At 41.2% G+C, this 15,868-nt stretch overlaps 3 protein-coding genes across 7 annotated transcripts in view; 2 read left to right on the top strand and 1 right to left on the bottom strand.

Moving 5' to 3' along the window:
• The window catches only part of LOC121359962 (NF-kappa-B inhibitor delta-like), a 4,610-nt gene extending 4,226 nt beyond the window's left edge, over positions 1–384 (bottom strand). Inside the window, exon 1 of the mRNA XM_041479390.1 lies at positions 50–384. Within this exon, the coding sequence (XP_041335324.1) occupies positions 50–384 (335 nt within the window). The remainder of the gene's footprint in view (positions 1–49) is intronic.
• GJA9 (gap junction protein alpha 9) overlaps positions 1–9,080 on the top strand; it is a 16,776-nt gene extending 7,696 nt beyond the window's left edge. For 3 of the 5 annotated variants that reach the window (XM_041479378.1, XM_041479379.1, XM_041479377.1), the window contains 2 exons: positions 5,329–6,883; positions 8,623–9,080. In XM_041479378.1, the coding sequence (XP_041335312.1) occupies positions 5,350–6,882 (1,533 nt within the window). In that variant the 5' untranslated portion in view covers positions 5,329–5,349 and the 3' untranslated portion in view covers position 6,883; positions 8,623–9,080. Of the gene's footprint in view, positions 1–4,724; positions 6,884–8,622 lie in introns of those variants that run through there. The other 2 variants (XM_041479380.1, XM_041479381.1) reach the window with 2 other exon arrangements.
• A 95-nt stretch (positions 9,081–9,175) lies between these two features.
• Positions 9,176–14,472, top strand: LOC121359954 (MYC binding protein). The gene is made up of 5 exons (XM_041479383.1): positions 9,176–9,295; positions 9,495–9,567; positions 11,265–11,313; positions 11,989–12,118; positions 14,377–14,472. Exons 1-5 carry the CDS (start codon positions 9,281–9,283, stop codon positions 14,419–14,421), a joined length of 312 nt encoding a protein of 103 aa, XP_041335317.1. The 5' UTR covers positions 9,176–9,280; the 3' UTR covers positions 14,422–14,472.
• Positions 14,473–15,868: the final 1,396 nt, after the last annotated feature.

Consider the following 15,868-nt stretch of genomic DNA (forward strand, 5'->3'; position numbering starts at 1 on the left):
ACCCCCCCGCCCTCATCCCCCTGCCCTCATCCCCCTTATTCCCCCATACCTCTCTGGGGCCGCATCCCCGCGGGATCCGGGAGCAAATGGGGAGCGGGCGGGCGCGGGGACCGTTTTGGGGGGACTTGGGTGAGGAAACCCCGCCCCGGAGGGAAACGCCACCAAAACGCCAACGCTATCACTGTTGCGACGGGTGACAAGGAAGGGGGGCGGAGCTTCGGAGGGGCCCATGGGACCCAGAGGATGGGTGAGGGTGGCGGGGTCACCCGGGAGCCGGGGTCCTCTGAGGGGGTGTCGGGAAGGGTCACAGGTCCTGGGTTGTTCCCTTGTGGCGTCATCAACACCGATTTGGGTCGACAGTCCAGGGTCCTTCTCACTCCCCATCATTCTGTGGGGGTCTTTGCCCAATTTGGGGGACTCTGTTCACCATTCTAGGAGGGGGCTCTGTCTCCCCAACCCCAGAAGATCACGAGACCCACGAAGACCATGAAGACTGTGGGGACGCCAGGGCTGGTGTCTTTACTGGGGGGGACCGGGCTGTCCCCCCGCACGCAATTTGCAGGATGTCACTGCTCCCCTCCATACCCGCCACTTGGGGGGTGTGGGGTGTGTCTTACCCATTTGGGAGGATCTCTGCCCCCTTTGAGGGAGGTTTCCCACCCACTTGGGGGTGCCATTTAGGATGGGGGGAGTCTCTGACACATGGGAAGGAAACCATGAGACCCACTGAGACCATGAAGACCCCTGAGACTACCAAGGCTGGTGCATTTATTTTGGGGGATGTCATGCAGCAGGGGGGTTCTCTCCAGGATCCTGACTGGGGGGTGTCTGTCACAAGTGTACTTTCTACTACATAGGCTGCTGAAGCTTCACCGGTCCTGAAGCCTTACTCAGACAGGTAGCTCCATTCTCTAAACTCCAGAACACACCTGCCCAAAGAGCTGAAACAGCCTAGAAGCTGAAACAGCTGGAGGAACAGCAGAGCACCCTGACCAGAGGCTGTGGTTTATATACCCCAGCCTCAGTAGCTGCACGTCTGCTGCCCCAACCCATCCCTTCCTCCACCCTATCTCAATCCTTGGCTCAGCCACTTTCACACCTCATGAGAACAACCTACATGCTGCAGCTCCCAGGTGAAGCCCATCTCCCTTGCCCTGACCCCAACCACAGACACTAACCCTGAGCCCAGCAGATGGATACAGAACTGGCAGGAAAGAAGAAAAAAAAAAATAGAGAGAGGAAGCCTAATAAAGTAAACATGGAAACTTGAAAATGTAAAGAGGAGCAAGGTCAGAGAGAACTAAAAGCAGTCACAGAAACTTACAGTATATGTACAAATAAAATTTTACAGCCAAGGGATTAAGAGAGGAAAATAGACAGCAAGCTATATAAAAGTATGCAGAAAATACAAATTTTTAAAGCTAATAGAGGAATGCATTAAAAACTATCAACAGTGAACTAAGATAAAAACAGAAACTGTAAAAAAAACCCCTTAAACTTTCTGATATAGGCCAGGGCATCTTCAGAAATTTTGCTTGTGAAAGTGAAAATATAAATGTGCACCTACTGATTTGCATGTGTATCTTAGCAATAAAGAGTGAATCTATAATCTATACAAACTACACTAATTTGGAGAGTATGTGTTTCAGTCTTCATATGGTAATATCTGGTCTGCCTTCAAACACAATACTGCTGAATTTGGTGATCCTAAAGACAACATGGAGTAGCAGAGTTGTCCAAATTTCTCATTGTTGCAGTTTATCATTTGTGGTCTTCCTTCACAACTGAAAGAAAACTATGGGAGCGAGTTCATGTTAGCCTGAACACGTCACTGATGTTTGTGCCTCTGCTTATCTAGCTGTCCTTTGTGGGTCAGACAGATAACAGCAGAAAATAAAAATCAATTGTACACATAAAGTGCACATTATTGATGTATAGAAATGAAAAGGCCTTGATCTTCAGAGACTATTTCCATGATTGGAGGATTACTGTGACGTTTGACCCTAAGCTAAGAAAAATCAATATAGTCATAAAAATTTAGAGAGTGTTTTCCAGTGAATAAAAAGCCAGTGAGGTAGCTTCTAGACCTGGAAGAAAAATTAATAGCCTCTCCATACAACACTACATTTACTAAATTCTGAAGGTGTTATAAACAGTTTATGTAGATAGTCAGAGTTGCAAGCTGTCTCAACTAAGGTAAAAAGCAGCATCAACACTATAAAATTATTGTTGGCATTTGAATTTATTTTCCCTCATGAGTTGTCAAGTTGTCATTTAACTGTAGTACTATTTTAAAAGAGATAATGCATCCTGGAACACTGTGGATCGTTACATGGGTTTTTTTTTAATATTTAGGTTTTACAGAGCAAGTAAATCTCCAGCCATGGCAGCTCAGTCTCACCAAACACTTCAGGTTTTCAAACAAAGCTTCAGCATCTCTGTATAAGCTGGAGGTTGTGTGTGTGTGTGTCTGTGGATCACTTCAGCAGACTTAGAGGGTTTTATTAATAACAGAAAAATATTTAGAGGCTTACTTTAAGTACTCAATAGAAGACACATGTTTAGAATCCTGCTTTAAGTACTTCACAGAGATGGCTGGCTGGAAACTGCTAGCTTGCCAAAATGATTGAGTACTTTCAGGCAAGCTGTCAAGTGTGAAATTGGACATGACCTATTGATTGATCTTCAGCACCAAAATTAAAAGATAATGATTAGCTTTTTAGAGTTCTCAGCAGAGGAATTTTATTTATCTTTTACAGGACATTTGAATCAGAACTACACTTTTGCAGAGTGCTGATGAGGATCACCTAAAAGGACATTATAGTGCTAGATATGCTTCTTAACTCATACTGGTCCTAGCAGTGGACTTGCACATTAATACCAGGCGTGCCTAATGAGGCTGTGCCCTTGGCCACTGCACTGCTAATGCTGGCTCCAGAAGACATTTTTGTACACACAAAAGACATATTTATTTCTTTTTTCCCTTTTGTAAAATAAGGTATTTTCCCCTCCTCCCTGCCCAACATTTTATGTTTAGAGTGTTTGAAACGGTTTCCCCAGTTTACCATCAGTGCCTAAAATGTTCTTTGAGATCAGACAGTTTGTGTGCTTTTTTATAACAGAAAATATTTCAGCCTGTTCTCCCTATTTTTCCTGCTGAGGTAATGCAGATGGGTAGCTTAAGGTCTGGATTAAAAATGGAACTTGTGTCACCTAGTCAGTTTTTATAGGCTATATGTAAGTATCACGACCAAGAAGAATGATATATTTAGTATGTCTGTCGTTTAAGACAGGAATTATAATGATTTGCTCCCAAAAAGAAATACTGAATTATAAGGATGGGGAAAATAGAGTCAAATCATTGTCAAGTTCAGGAATCTTTTAATGATGTCAGTATGAAAAGTAATATGGTCTCAGGAGAATAAATAAGAAGTGTAGAATCATAGAATATAAGAGATGCTGTGTATGAGGAGGGAGTGAGTTTGGAGTGGACAAAAGTACATCCACTGATTTTTTGCATCAGGAGTGTGGTGCTAAGCTGCTGCAGAACAGACTGACTGCAGGAATTTACAATGATAGTGCTTGGGAAGATTTACCTCCTTTTGCAGAGGCAAGCTGAATGTCTGCTGCTAGAGAGATATGTAAACTAAAATGAAGCCTGAAAGTTCTGGTTTATTCTGTTTTTCTGAGGCTGAGACTGTTCCTAAAACTTAAAAGGTGCTATTGACGCAAAAGTGAAGATAATCTCAAAGAAATTAAAGCTGTAGATTTCTTTTATTTCTAGCTTTTTAAAAATGATAATCTTTTACTGTTCATAGTTAAATTATGCTTGGAGCAGAGTAGATTGAACAATAGATCGATTTTCTCCTCCCTTCAGTACCAGCAAATATAAATTCCATGTGCAAAGCTCACACTACATTTGCTACTGTAGCAAAATAAACTGCTTATAATGTGTCAATTTACTCACATAGATGGAAGATGGCAGGGGTTGTAATTTTTTATTGGACGTCGCAGATGTTTAGTTTTACATATTTTTGTAAAGAAAGGTATGTTTTATTTTTAATTTATAATTTCTTTTTAATTTGTTTCTCTTTAAAAAAATGTTTAACTTGCTCATTCGTATACTGATGTGCAAAAGTATTTTCATGTTTAAAAGGCTTAATGTAAAGATTCCTCTATGGACATCAATATTGCAATCATAAAATTCCAGCTTCTGTTGACTTGTTAGCACTCCTGTTTTATAGGGTGAAGATTAATTCCATTTGAAGAGAAAATGCTATGCTAAAGCACCTTTATCTTAAAAAATACCAAAGTAAGATACTATTCTATTGAATTGTACTGTACATACAATGAAAAGGTGCTTAGCTACAAGTGTTTTGCTTGTCCCCACACATAAGAAAAAATGTTACAATTGTATATGTATAGAATAACATAAATATTGAAAAAGAATTTAAAATTTTGACCACAATGTAGTATCCTGTTAATGGAAAAACAAACATATGAAAGAAAGGTGAGATGTACAATTACACACATACATTACCAGTTTATCTGTATTCAGATGACAGTCATGTAGGAAAATGCTGGTAAAGAATTTTTGTGCAAATAATTTATTTTTCAAAGAGTTGTGGCCAAAAATAGTAATGCTTGACACGTAGGCATTCTATTCACTATTTCAAATGCAGGTATCATTGAGCAGGGGAAGCAAACCAATTACAGCAGTTCTATTTATTTATTGTTGGGATCCATAAACAAAAAGCAAATCTCTGCACAAAATTATATGCTTAAACATGTCTTTTTAATTAATATTGACATTTCCATGAGATGATTTATTCCCTCTTGAGCTCCTTTATATAACCAATTTTCTCTGTGAAACAGTAATTGAACTGCTATAATTACAGCTGTGACATGGGGCTTGGAACATCCAAAAAGGAGGACAAGCAAATATTCCTGTACCTCAATAAGTGACCTAAATATAAATGTACTGCTCTCACATTGTTATTGGATGATATTCAAATGGATCACATAATGCTCTTTAAATCCTGCTACAAGTCAGGCATTCTAGTTTCCACTGATCTGAGGGTGTTTAATATCTTGTAGTGATGTGCTTATCAGGATGTTAATAATAAAGCAGGCACAGGCAGATGATGCAGTTCTCCATCTCACAGGTGAAAGAAAATAATACCTAATTATCAAAGAGCAGTTGGTCATGTTCCCATGGTTACAATGTGAGATAATGATAGTTTTCCCAGTGTTGTGTTTTTCATAATATATTAAGGAAGGAATGCAAGTTTTACAATGTTTGATACTTGTTTCTCTCATACATTTTAGTGTTAATATGGCAGAATAACCATGGGAGACTGGAATTTCCTTGGAGGCATTTTAGAGGAGGTCCACATTCATTCCACTATTATTGGAAAGATTTGGCTAACAATCCTCTTCATATTTCGAATGCTTGTCCTTGGAGTGGCAACTGAGGATGTCTGGAATGATGAACAATCAGAATTCATATGCAATACTGAGCAGCCTGGTTGCAGAAATGTGTGCTATGACGAGGCCTTTCCCATCTCTCTTATAAGATACTGGGTCTTGCAAGTTATATTTGTGTCTTCCCCTTCCTTGGTGTATATGGGTCATGCCTTATACAGACTAAGAGCCTTGGAAAAAGAAAGGCAAAAAAAGAAAGCTCAGGTAAGGGTGGAACTTGAAAGCACTGAATTAGAAATGACTGAAAATCGTAAAAGACTGGAGAGGGAGCTCCGGCAACTGGATCAAAGGAAGCTGAACAAAGCACCCCTAAGAGGCTCTTTGCTCTGCACTTATGTGATACATATTTTCACAAGATCTGCAGTGGAAGTTGGTTTTATGATTGGGCAGTATCTTCTTTATGGTTTTCACTTAGATCCCCTTTATAAATGTCAGAGAGACCCATGTCCAAACACAGTTGACTGCTTTGTATCTAGACCAACAGAAAAGACAGTGTTTATATTATTTATGCAATCAATAGCAACTGTATCATTGTTTTTAAATATTCTAGAAATTATCCACTTAGGATTCCGAAAAATTAAAATGGGACTCTGTGAGCAGAATAAAACTAAAGATGACTCTGAGAATTTCTACATAAACAAATCTAAGAAATACTCTGTGATACCACACTCTTCTTTGGGAATATCCACCACCCCTCAGAAAACACTTCCTTGTGCTCTTAGCAATTATACCTTTTTGATGGAAAAGCAAACTGACACTATGCTCTACCCAGTTTTAAATTCTCCTTCTGTGTTTCAGTCTGTGCAAAATAACCGTACAGAAAGCAGCAGCAATTACACCCATTGCAATCAGGAAAATAAATCTCCAAAGAAGAGGCCAGCTACAAATGCTTTGGACAATCAGACTCAAAATGCTAGCACAAATAATAATGAAGGCTTTCTTGGCGAGCTTTGGACTGAGAGGCATGATGCACAAGAAGAGGCTGAAAAGAAACATTTTCTTGTTGATACTCAGAATGCAGATACCACCTCAAACATGTACTTGAGAAGCTTTGCTGAGATGCCACCTCAAACTTTACTGCAAGCTGGTACAACTTTCCCTTGTACCAGTTCTAGACGACAGGCAATGGTTGAGAGCACAGGAGCACCAACAAATTCTCTTCCAAAGAACGGTGACAGAAGACAAAGCAGTTTCAGTGTAAACAAAACCCAAATTCCTTACAGTGCTGATGGAAAAAATTCCAGCCGACCAGACACTTCTGATTCTATGGGGGTGGTGAGCTCAGAATCTACACAAAGCAGAAACTGGAATAGTCCTAAGCTTTTCTCTCTGTCTCGGCAACAGTCACTGTCAAGTAATGCCAGCAGTAGGCGTGCCCCCACTGATCTTCAAATATAGTGTGAGTTAACTCATTAGCTGCACTCATTAACTGCGCTAACTCATTAGCTGCACTAACCAATGCTGGGATAATTGCTGAACAGAGACATAACCCAGACCTATGTGTAAGTGCAGCTAAATAATTCAACTTTAACCAGCTCTTTGCATAGGTAGAAAAGCTGTGTAACTCTTTCAAGAGTAGCTAAGTAATTTTAAACAGTCTCTTTACTTCCTTTGTAATGAAAATGTGGCACAGACCTCAGTATAAACTTCTACACTCCAGCTAAAAAGGAAAACATACATCCTCTCAATCCACATATTAGGAAAAAGTCAGGCATTAAATCACAGCTGGTTTTATGACAAACAAACAAACAAACAAAAAACCTAAGACAGAGAACAAATAAAAAAAAGGCAAATATGGCAGTACTTTCCTGATTTCAGTTACAATGTCAAAAGATATATAAAAGTTTTATCAAACACTAAAACTACTCCTTTTCTGTTTGTCTCTCTCCTGAATTCTGATAAACTTTTAAAACTTTTCAATCAAACAAAGCTTCTACCTGTTTAGGAGGAGCATTTGTGTTTATGCTTTTTATGGGGATAACAAAATATTAGGACATTTATCCACTCACTGTTCAGGTCCATATGGTGTAAAGGAAGTTCCGTGAAATATCTTGAAATAATAAAGGAGGCAAAGATGAACAAATACTATGGTACATTTGTAATCAAGCTTTCTATGTATGAAATACATTTATTTGAGTTGCACAGCACTGAAACACTGTAAATACTTGGTGAGGTGGTCACAGCTGAAATGCATTAGTATTTTTGTGTGTATTTTTTACTAGCAGATTTCACATACTGTTCATGTACTGAAAAAAATAATTTGTGAGATATAGCATAATGATGATACAGCACAATTAAATTCCTCAAGTGCACTGTCATTATGCTTACCAGACAGCCATGTTTCAGATTGACTGAAAACTGTACAATGCTAGCAAAAAAGGAGCCAGAAAACCTAAAAGGCTCTTTTGCTTGCAGCAGCAACATGAATTTGGTACTGTCCATGTAAGAAATACACACAAGAACTATTAAAACTATTCGCTGTAGATTTCTCTCCAGTACGTATCCTTTTCACTTCTGTGTGTACACATAAATACAGCCCTACATAATTGTGTTTACACTGTAAAGTTTAAGTTTGTATAATATACTAGAATGTACATAACTCTATAATGTGACTTAGGCATCAACACTGCTGCTGCGGCTTTGATTCTTGCATTTCTTGATGTGTAAAATTCCGTGAGCAATAACTGCTAATGCTTATTTTGCATTTCATCTCTCCATAATAAAAAGCCTCATATTTAATGCACTCTGTTCCTTCTGTCTAAATAATAGAAAGTTAGCATTTAGATGTTCATGTATGGGATAGGACATTTGTATTTTTGTTGTTCAAGACAAGTTAAAAAAGAATTTTTCTGCTGCTGTGAGAGGAATTTTACTAACTTTTTTATGTCTGGCCATGAGTCAAACATTCTGTTTAATCACAGCACCTTCCCAAATGAAGAGTAACTACTGAAAAATATAAACATTGCAGAAGAGCATGGAGAAAAAGCGTGAAAACTCCCTAACATCATATGTGCAAGATCATTTGGTTGGTGGGGTTTTTTTTTAATTTTTTTTTTTTATTTCTACAATAAATAGATTTTATCTGTCAGCGTTTCAGAAAAACAAACAGGTATAAGTGTTTCTGCTTTTTTTAAACAGGCTAAGGCAAAAGGCTTTCCTTTTGACGTGAAGATTTCATCACGTATCAATCACTCTTCAGAGCCTCTTGGGTAGGCACCTCTGCAGCTGCAGCTCGCTGCAACTTTCTCCTGTGATTTCAGTCAGCTGCAGCTACTGAAATTCATTAATCAGACACTCTGGATTTCACAAACCAGATGGAAAACAGAAAAAACTCCAGCGACCCGCAGGACAGCTCGCCGCTCCGCCCGAACAGCGCGGCACCGCCGCTCGGACACGCTCGGGCCCCGCTCACGGCCGGCCGCGCTCCGCTCCGGACTGCCGCTGCCACAGCTCGCCCTCTCCGCGGGGCGCTCCGGGGCCGCGTCCCGGGCAGCGGGCGGCACAGCCCCCGAAGGCTGAGCCGAGCCCCGGAACCGTCCGCGGCGAGGAGAGCAGGGCAGAGCGGGACGAGGGCCAGAGCTGCGCAAGAAAAGGGGGCACAGCGCCGGCCCCGGCTGCCCCTTAGGGAGAGCGAGGCCGCCCCGAGGGGAGCGAGGGCGGCGCGCGGGGCCGGGCCCGCGGGGCGAGGCCCCGGCCGTTGCCGCGGCGCCGTCGCCGTGGTAACCGCGGGGAAGCGCTCGCGCCGTTAAAGCGCAGGGCGCAGGCGCGCGGCCGGGGCAGGCGCCGTGCGGGTTAGATGGCGCACCACAAGGTAGGGGGGAGCGCGCCGGCGTGGGCGCGGTGCCGCTCTCTGTGCCGGCTGCGCGGAGCGGCGGGCCGCCGACCGACACCGGCTCGGCCCTTCGTGCCGCCTCCGCGGCGGAGAGCGGGACCGGCCTGTGCCAAGGGGCCGCCTCCGCAGTCGAGGCGGGGCGCGCCGCCGATCTGACCGTGTGGGCGTCCTCCCTCAGGCCGCGGACTCCAAGCGGGAGCAGTTCCGCCAGTACTTGGAGAAGTCGGGAGTGCTGGACATGCTCACCAAGGGTAAGTCTCCGGCTCGCGTGGTGCCGCCCGAGGGGCCGGCGGGCGCCCTTCGGGGGCGTTGCGGGCGGGTGCCGTTGCTCTCAGGGTGTCCCGCTCCCGCGGAGCAGCTGCCGCCCCGCTCGGCAGTGTCGCGGTCGTGCCTCGGGCTGCCTTGCCGCTCTCCACTGGCTTCCCGCCTCGCCTCGCCGATCGCTTTTTCTCCTCAGTCCGGCGAGGCGGCCGGCAGAAGAACTCGCCTGGAAAACTTGGTGCGGCGTGGCCTGGAAATGGAGTCCGAGGTGCGCGGCGAGGCGGTGCACGCCGGGAGAGGGCAGCGGGCCGCTGGAAACGAGCCCCGGCAGCTGCAGAGCGCTCCTGCCCCGCACGCTCACCGTGTGGGGGGCCGGTGCCGGAGGTGCGTGCAGAACGGCAAGGCGGGCCCCTTCCCCTGCCTGGTGTGTCCGAGACCTCTCTTCTTCGGCCAAAGCGCTACTCCCAATGCGTGCTTTTGGTTAGTTTATTTTCTTTCCATGGGTGCTTTTCGTGAAGTTCTTCTACAGTGGAAGTCAGTGCTTGAGGTGAAATAACAGCAAATGTTATCTTAAAAAAAAAGCCCTTTGTTTCATACCCTTTCTTGGATGGAACTTAGTGCTTTTTTCTAGAATGAATGAAACTAAGTTCTGGATTAATGATTCTCCATATCTAACTGGGGGAAGTGGTGATGCTAAACTTGATACGTGTGACTTGGTATCTTTGAAATCCTTCTAAAATCTTTTTGAGACCCTTCCAACAGTATGTGGCAAAAATGTGTTAATATTGAGAAAATTAATATTCTGCTAATATTGAAAATATGCTGTTTAAAGAGGGAGCAGCAGATCTAGGATGTCAAGCGAATAGCTGCTGCACTAAGACTCTTGGCCTGGTGCGTGAGTACCATTTGATTTTTCAATCGCAGTACCATCCTATGGGATGGCGAAAAAGTCTCCCAAGCAGTGAGGCAGCCTAATTTTGCTTTTAACTTAGGAGGTACTTAGCTGAAAACATGTTTGGCTGTGTAGTTCAGACACCTGAAACCGGCACGTGGCCCCTGTGGGGAGCAGGGAGTGGTTCTGTTTGGGAACTCCCTGGGTATTCATGTGACAGTTTCCTATTATGTTGCTATGTACGTGGCTATTTTTATTTAAATTATCGGGGTATTGGTGCTTTTGTCTGTTGTTTTGGCCATTAGAGCCCCCATCCGTAAAGATTATCAGGGTCAGTTAGCCATTTAGTAGCCATTTAGTTTTGTAACTGTAGATGCTCAATGAAGGTTTGCTATTCTGCAGGAAGTTACAAAGCTGCCGATGTCCCGTGGTTTAGAGATGTAGCTTAAGTAGAAGTTTTATGAATAATATAGTTAGAATTTCAGTGTTACTGGCAAAAGCTAGTACTAGTGTGCATATGGCATATGTAAAAATGTTTCAGGCTATTTTGTGTTCTGTGTTAGAATAGCTAAAGACTATGTGGGGTTAGGGATCAAGAAAACTCTTTAGCTGTTACTAGGTGGAATGCTCTGTCCCCTCTGATACAGCAGACCTGTTGCTTATGTCAAAGTGTACAGGTGAAAATCTTGTTAAATGGAAAAATGCAACATGTATGCTTTCTGACTGCTGGTATGTGTTTTAAAGACTTAGAGTTGCATGAACTTCTTGCAATTGTTGAATATTTTCTATTTGCAGTGTTGGTAGCCTTATATGAAGAGCCAGAGAAACCAGATAGTGCACTGGAGTATCCTTTTTCTTTGCTGTGACTTATTTATTGAGACTTCATGCACAGTACTGCTTCTGACTCGTGGGTGAACTGGATAGGCTCATTTCAAAGCCTTGCATTGAGAACGTGACTTTTGTCAATGCATTTTACCTAATGATTGCATTTTCACAAGCTAACAGAGTCTGACAGGGTGCAAGAGAGCAGGGTATTTCAGTGTGCCAGCAATTATGAAGCTGAGTTAGAGGCCATGTCAGTGCTGAGACCTGCAGCATTAGGTTTGAGTACCTGCAGTGACAATGGGTTCTGAAGTTTGCTTCTTCACTTTTTCTGTCGTTTTTTGTTTGTTTTTAAATACACGAAGAAGGAGGAAACTAGCATATTTGGTCTCTTGCTGTTTTTAAGCCGCCTACATTTTTTGGTATTGCTTCTTTTTTTGTTATTTCTTTTAATTCTTCAAAACATCTGCCATTAAGAAGAGAAAAGAGAAGAAGGGGGTAGTAACACATAAGGATTTGTACTGATATCTTGTTTTTGTTTGTTTTTAAGGAATATAGCTATGACTTTGAAAAGCTCTCTTATTTTGGTAACTTTTTTCCTGTAGTAATCTCAATGGTTTACTGTTAACTTCAACATGGGTGTGAAAACTAAAATGTAGTTATGCAACTGAAGAAATACTTAACATCTAAATATCAGTTTTCTGAAGCATCATCTGGGAGCTTCAGCTCCTGAGAATCCGGAAATAGAGGCACTTCGCTTGGAAGTGGCAGAGATGAAAGAAAAATATGAAGCTGTGCTGGAAGAAAATAAAAAACTGAAAACCAAGGTAAAAGCCTACTTGGTGCTACTCTATAGTTCCATATTATACAACAAGAAAAATATTTTAAGTAATTAAAATAGAGCTAACTTTCTTCCATTAGAGTAATAGATAGTTGTTGTTGCATTGTTTAACCTCATGACTGAGAAATGCTGATAGAATTCATTGTAGTAAAGATTATTATTTTTTATGGAACACTTCTTATAGAATATAATATAAAATATTGCTAAACTAGGGATTTTATTTATTTAGGGAAAGTGTATTATTATGTCCAATACGTTGTATTGAGTCTTGTCTGGATGTGTTTAAGTTATCTGATATTATGTAGATCATGCTTTCAAGACAGCTTTGACAAACAAGTAAGGTACTGTATCCAGTATAAAGCCTTTCAAAAGGCAGATTGAAGGAGGAATATTATGTATTACTTTGTGTCACTTGGCACAGACTTACACATGGCAGGATCTTACACAGGCACTTAGATCCGCGTGGAACAATAATTTGTGCTTTTTACTTAAAGTGGCCTTGGTATTTATCTGAAACAACAATGAATCTGAAATGCTAGCTAGGGTAGGGCTGTTCTTTAGTGGGTCTACAGGCTGTCTGAGAGAGCTCTGAGATGTGAACAGCTTTCTAACAACACTGAAGAAGGAAACCTGTGAGCTATTTAATATGCTAGTAGCTTATGTGCCACTGCAGGTTTCCATGCATTTGTTGAAAGAGGACGGTGGTTGTTATATGTGAATACCCCTGAGTTTTTTACTGGGAGACAACCACCTCACTTTAGTTCTGTGAGAATGCATAAGAAATACAAAGGGGTAATGCCCAAGAATCCTGAGTGCCATCTTGCTGTCCTAGTAATTCTCCTTGCCTGTTACTCATTATGAGTCTTCAGCTACATTTGTTATTTCTGCCTAGGAAATATGGCAAAGAACAGCATTTTAGGCAGAGTAGCAGTAGACCAGCCACTTGTTTTAGCAGACTTAAAAATGCAGCTGATAATAAATAGACAGATAAGAGCAGAGTAATCTGGGTCTTTGTTTAAAGAAGTCTTTTCAAGAAGTCAAAACTTGTTGCAGGAAAGTAAGCCTTTTGGAATCATGGGTTCATTGGTGCTTTCCTGTTCATTCTTTAAATAATAACCCCTTTACATATTTCCCAGTATTAGTGTGTTTTGTTTCTTCCTGTTTTTTCCTCTACAATGTCATGCCCATCACTCTTGACATACTGTAGAAGTTCACACAGCATGCAGGGAGAACACTACCATTCTCTTGTAGCAGTCCTCTAACATAAAATACATGTCTTTATTTGTGCTTTTATTGGTAACTAACTGTTGCATTCATCACACAAATGTCAGATATTCATGTGTGTTGGGAGGAGGACAGGAAGTCAACAGTTAGGTCCTTGGTAGAAAAGAAAACTGACTTTAGGTTGTGTATTAGTCATGTGTTGTAGTGAAGTCTACAACAATAAAAAAATACTATTTTAGTGGTTCTTGTTAGTAGCAGAGTGCTGCAATTTACTGTAACTGGTAGGAAGGAATACATGGGGTTTTTTTGGTGTTTATTATTTTTAATTTTTATTTACGCTTTTTAAATTTTATTTGTATGTACTTTGTTTATTTTTAACCCACTCTGCAGTTTGCAGACGGGAGAAATCTTAATTGAGTAAACTGAACCTGCATATTTCAGAGAGATGGCCATAATTCTTGAACTGTTTTTGAAGCTTGACCTAATCTTTAATGCCACTGAAGTCATGTGAACAACTTTGTATCTTTCTTTGGTAGTAACTTTACAAGTAAAGGTCATATTTAAGTATGTAGTTGCCCAGGCTGTACTCTCCAGAAAGCGAAATGGAAGCTAGAAAGATTACAAGAAATGTTAGGTGGATACTATTGCAATGAGAATGACTGATTCATTTAATGATGTTTCAGTGAAAGTTTATAGTACCCTAGTCACTATTTTAAGATGAAAGTACTTAAAGACTGCTAGAATTAGAAACAGGGAAAAAGTTAAGGGCAAGACATATGTGCTTCAAAGTGCATTTAAAAATCACCTTGTTATGGCTGCATGGTTATACAGTGTGGGAAATGGATGTTTTGGGAGAAGGGTTACTTTATTGCCTGACTTGAAAATGGACTTGCATATGGATGAGTTAAAATGCATAAAGTAAATTGAACAAGTCCAGACCATGCATTTTCCTTCACTTCTTAATATAGAGTGTTACATGAAATATTGCTACTAACTAAATTCCTTTCTTTAAATCCACAGCTGGCTCAGTATGAACCACCTCAAGATGAGAAGCATGGTGAATAACAGTAGTTTTTTTCTTTATTGCCTTGACTTAATAAAGGGCTTCCTGAGAAATGCTGTCTTGTGTGTGTACTCTGCATTGTCTACTTTGTTACTTCATCATCTTAAAGAAAGAATGCATTACCATGAGCACGCAGATGCCTTGGCAACTGCTGAGTTAAGCATACTGGCCAACGTTCTTGCTTTTTGTGTTTAAGAAAAGATGACAATTATGATTAACTTTTAGATAACTGTGCTTGCCAGCTTCATGTAATTTTCACATCAATGGTCCTGTTGAGCTATGGATCTGTCTCTGTTTTCTTTTAACTGAAAGGAGTGACATGGCACTGATGGACCAACTGTAAATTAAAGAAGGACCTTCAAATTACTTTCTATGTTTGTACCCAGCACTGAGATGAGACTTCTACTGAAGCTGCTGGGAAACACTACTCAAAAGGGCATAAAATGAGCAAGTATAGTTCAGTGATGGATACAGCACAGTGTTGAAATGCAGTACCTACTGAATTTACACGTCAATCTGCATGAGGTGTGTCTCTTCCCATGCAGTTCATGTCTCTGCTCCCATCTCAGAAACTGGGCTTTGGAGAGTTGGTCCAGAGGCTGCCTGTGCAGTTCTGAATGTAATACAAAATTCTTACTTGTGATGGAAGTCCTGTGTAATTAGAGTGGCACATATAAGACTACAGTGTGGAGAGTTCTGCTTTCTGATTCATCTAACAAGGAAAATAAAATCCCAGTGGGGTGGGATGTGGGTGTGACTTTTGGTTATTAATTTTGCCTGTGTTCCCTCTCCCCGTCCCTGAACTGGTTTTACAACTCTTCTGAAACGCAAAGTAGTCATTTATAAAAACCCCCTAAAAATAAAAGAGTAATAATATTTTAAAGAGCTGTATTTGTTTTCTAACCTAAAATTAAGTACTTTAAAGGCAGCTGATGACAGCAGAAATAAAGGAAGGGGGAAGTGAAATGCAGTTGTCTTATGTATTAGATTTATTGGCTGTTAGTCTGCAAAACCCATCCTGAAAATGAGGAAGTTAAACTATCTTGAAAATATGGTAGGATGGATCAGAACTTTCATTAGTCATTGCAATCAAAGGCTAGTGAATGTAATAATTGCTTACCTTACTACTGTATCTATTGTCCTAAATAGACAAGAAGAGAGGTAAAATGAGGGGAAAATACTGTTTTACATCTGTAAAGCATTAATTAGGAAAAAACCTGCCCTGACCCAACAAACCAAAGCCAAACAAGAAAGGCAAAAAAATAAATTTCCTCAACCTCTGGAACAAAGGACAGAAGAACATTCCCTTGAATGTAAGCTAGAACATTAAGCATTAACTTGCACCATGTGGAAGTGGGGAGAGGGTGATGCTGTGGGAAAGGTGTTGTACAGCTGAACGTGTTTCTGAGTGATGAGGCTGGCATGTCTTGCCAAAGAAGCAGCAAGGCA

Source organism: Pyrgilauda ruficollis, unplaced genomic scaffold (genome assembly GCF_017590135.1).
Source record: "Pyrgilauda ruficollis isolate IOZ18807 unplaced genomic scaffold, ASM1759013v1 scaffold48, whole genome shotgun sequence".
NCBI lineage: Eukaryota > Metazoa > Chordata > Aves > Passeriformes > Passeridae > Pyrgilauda > Pyrgilauda ruficollis.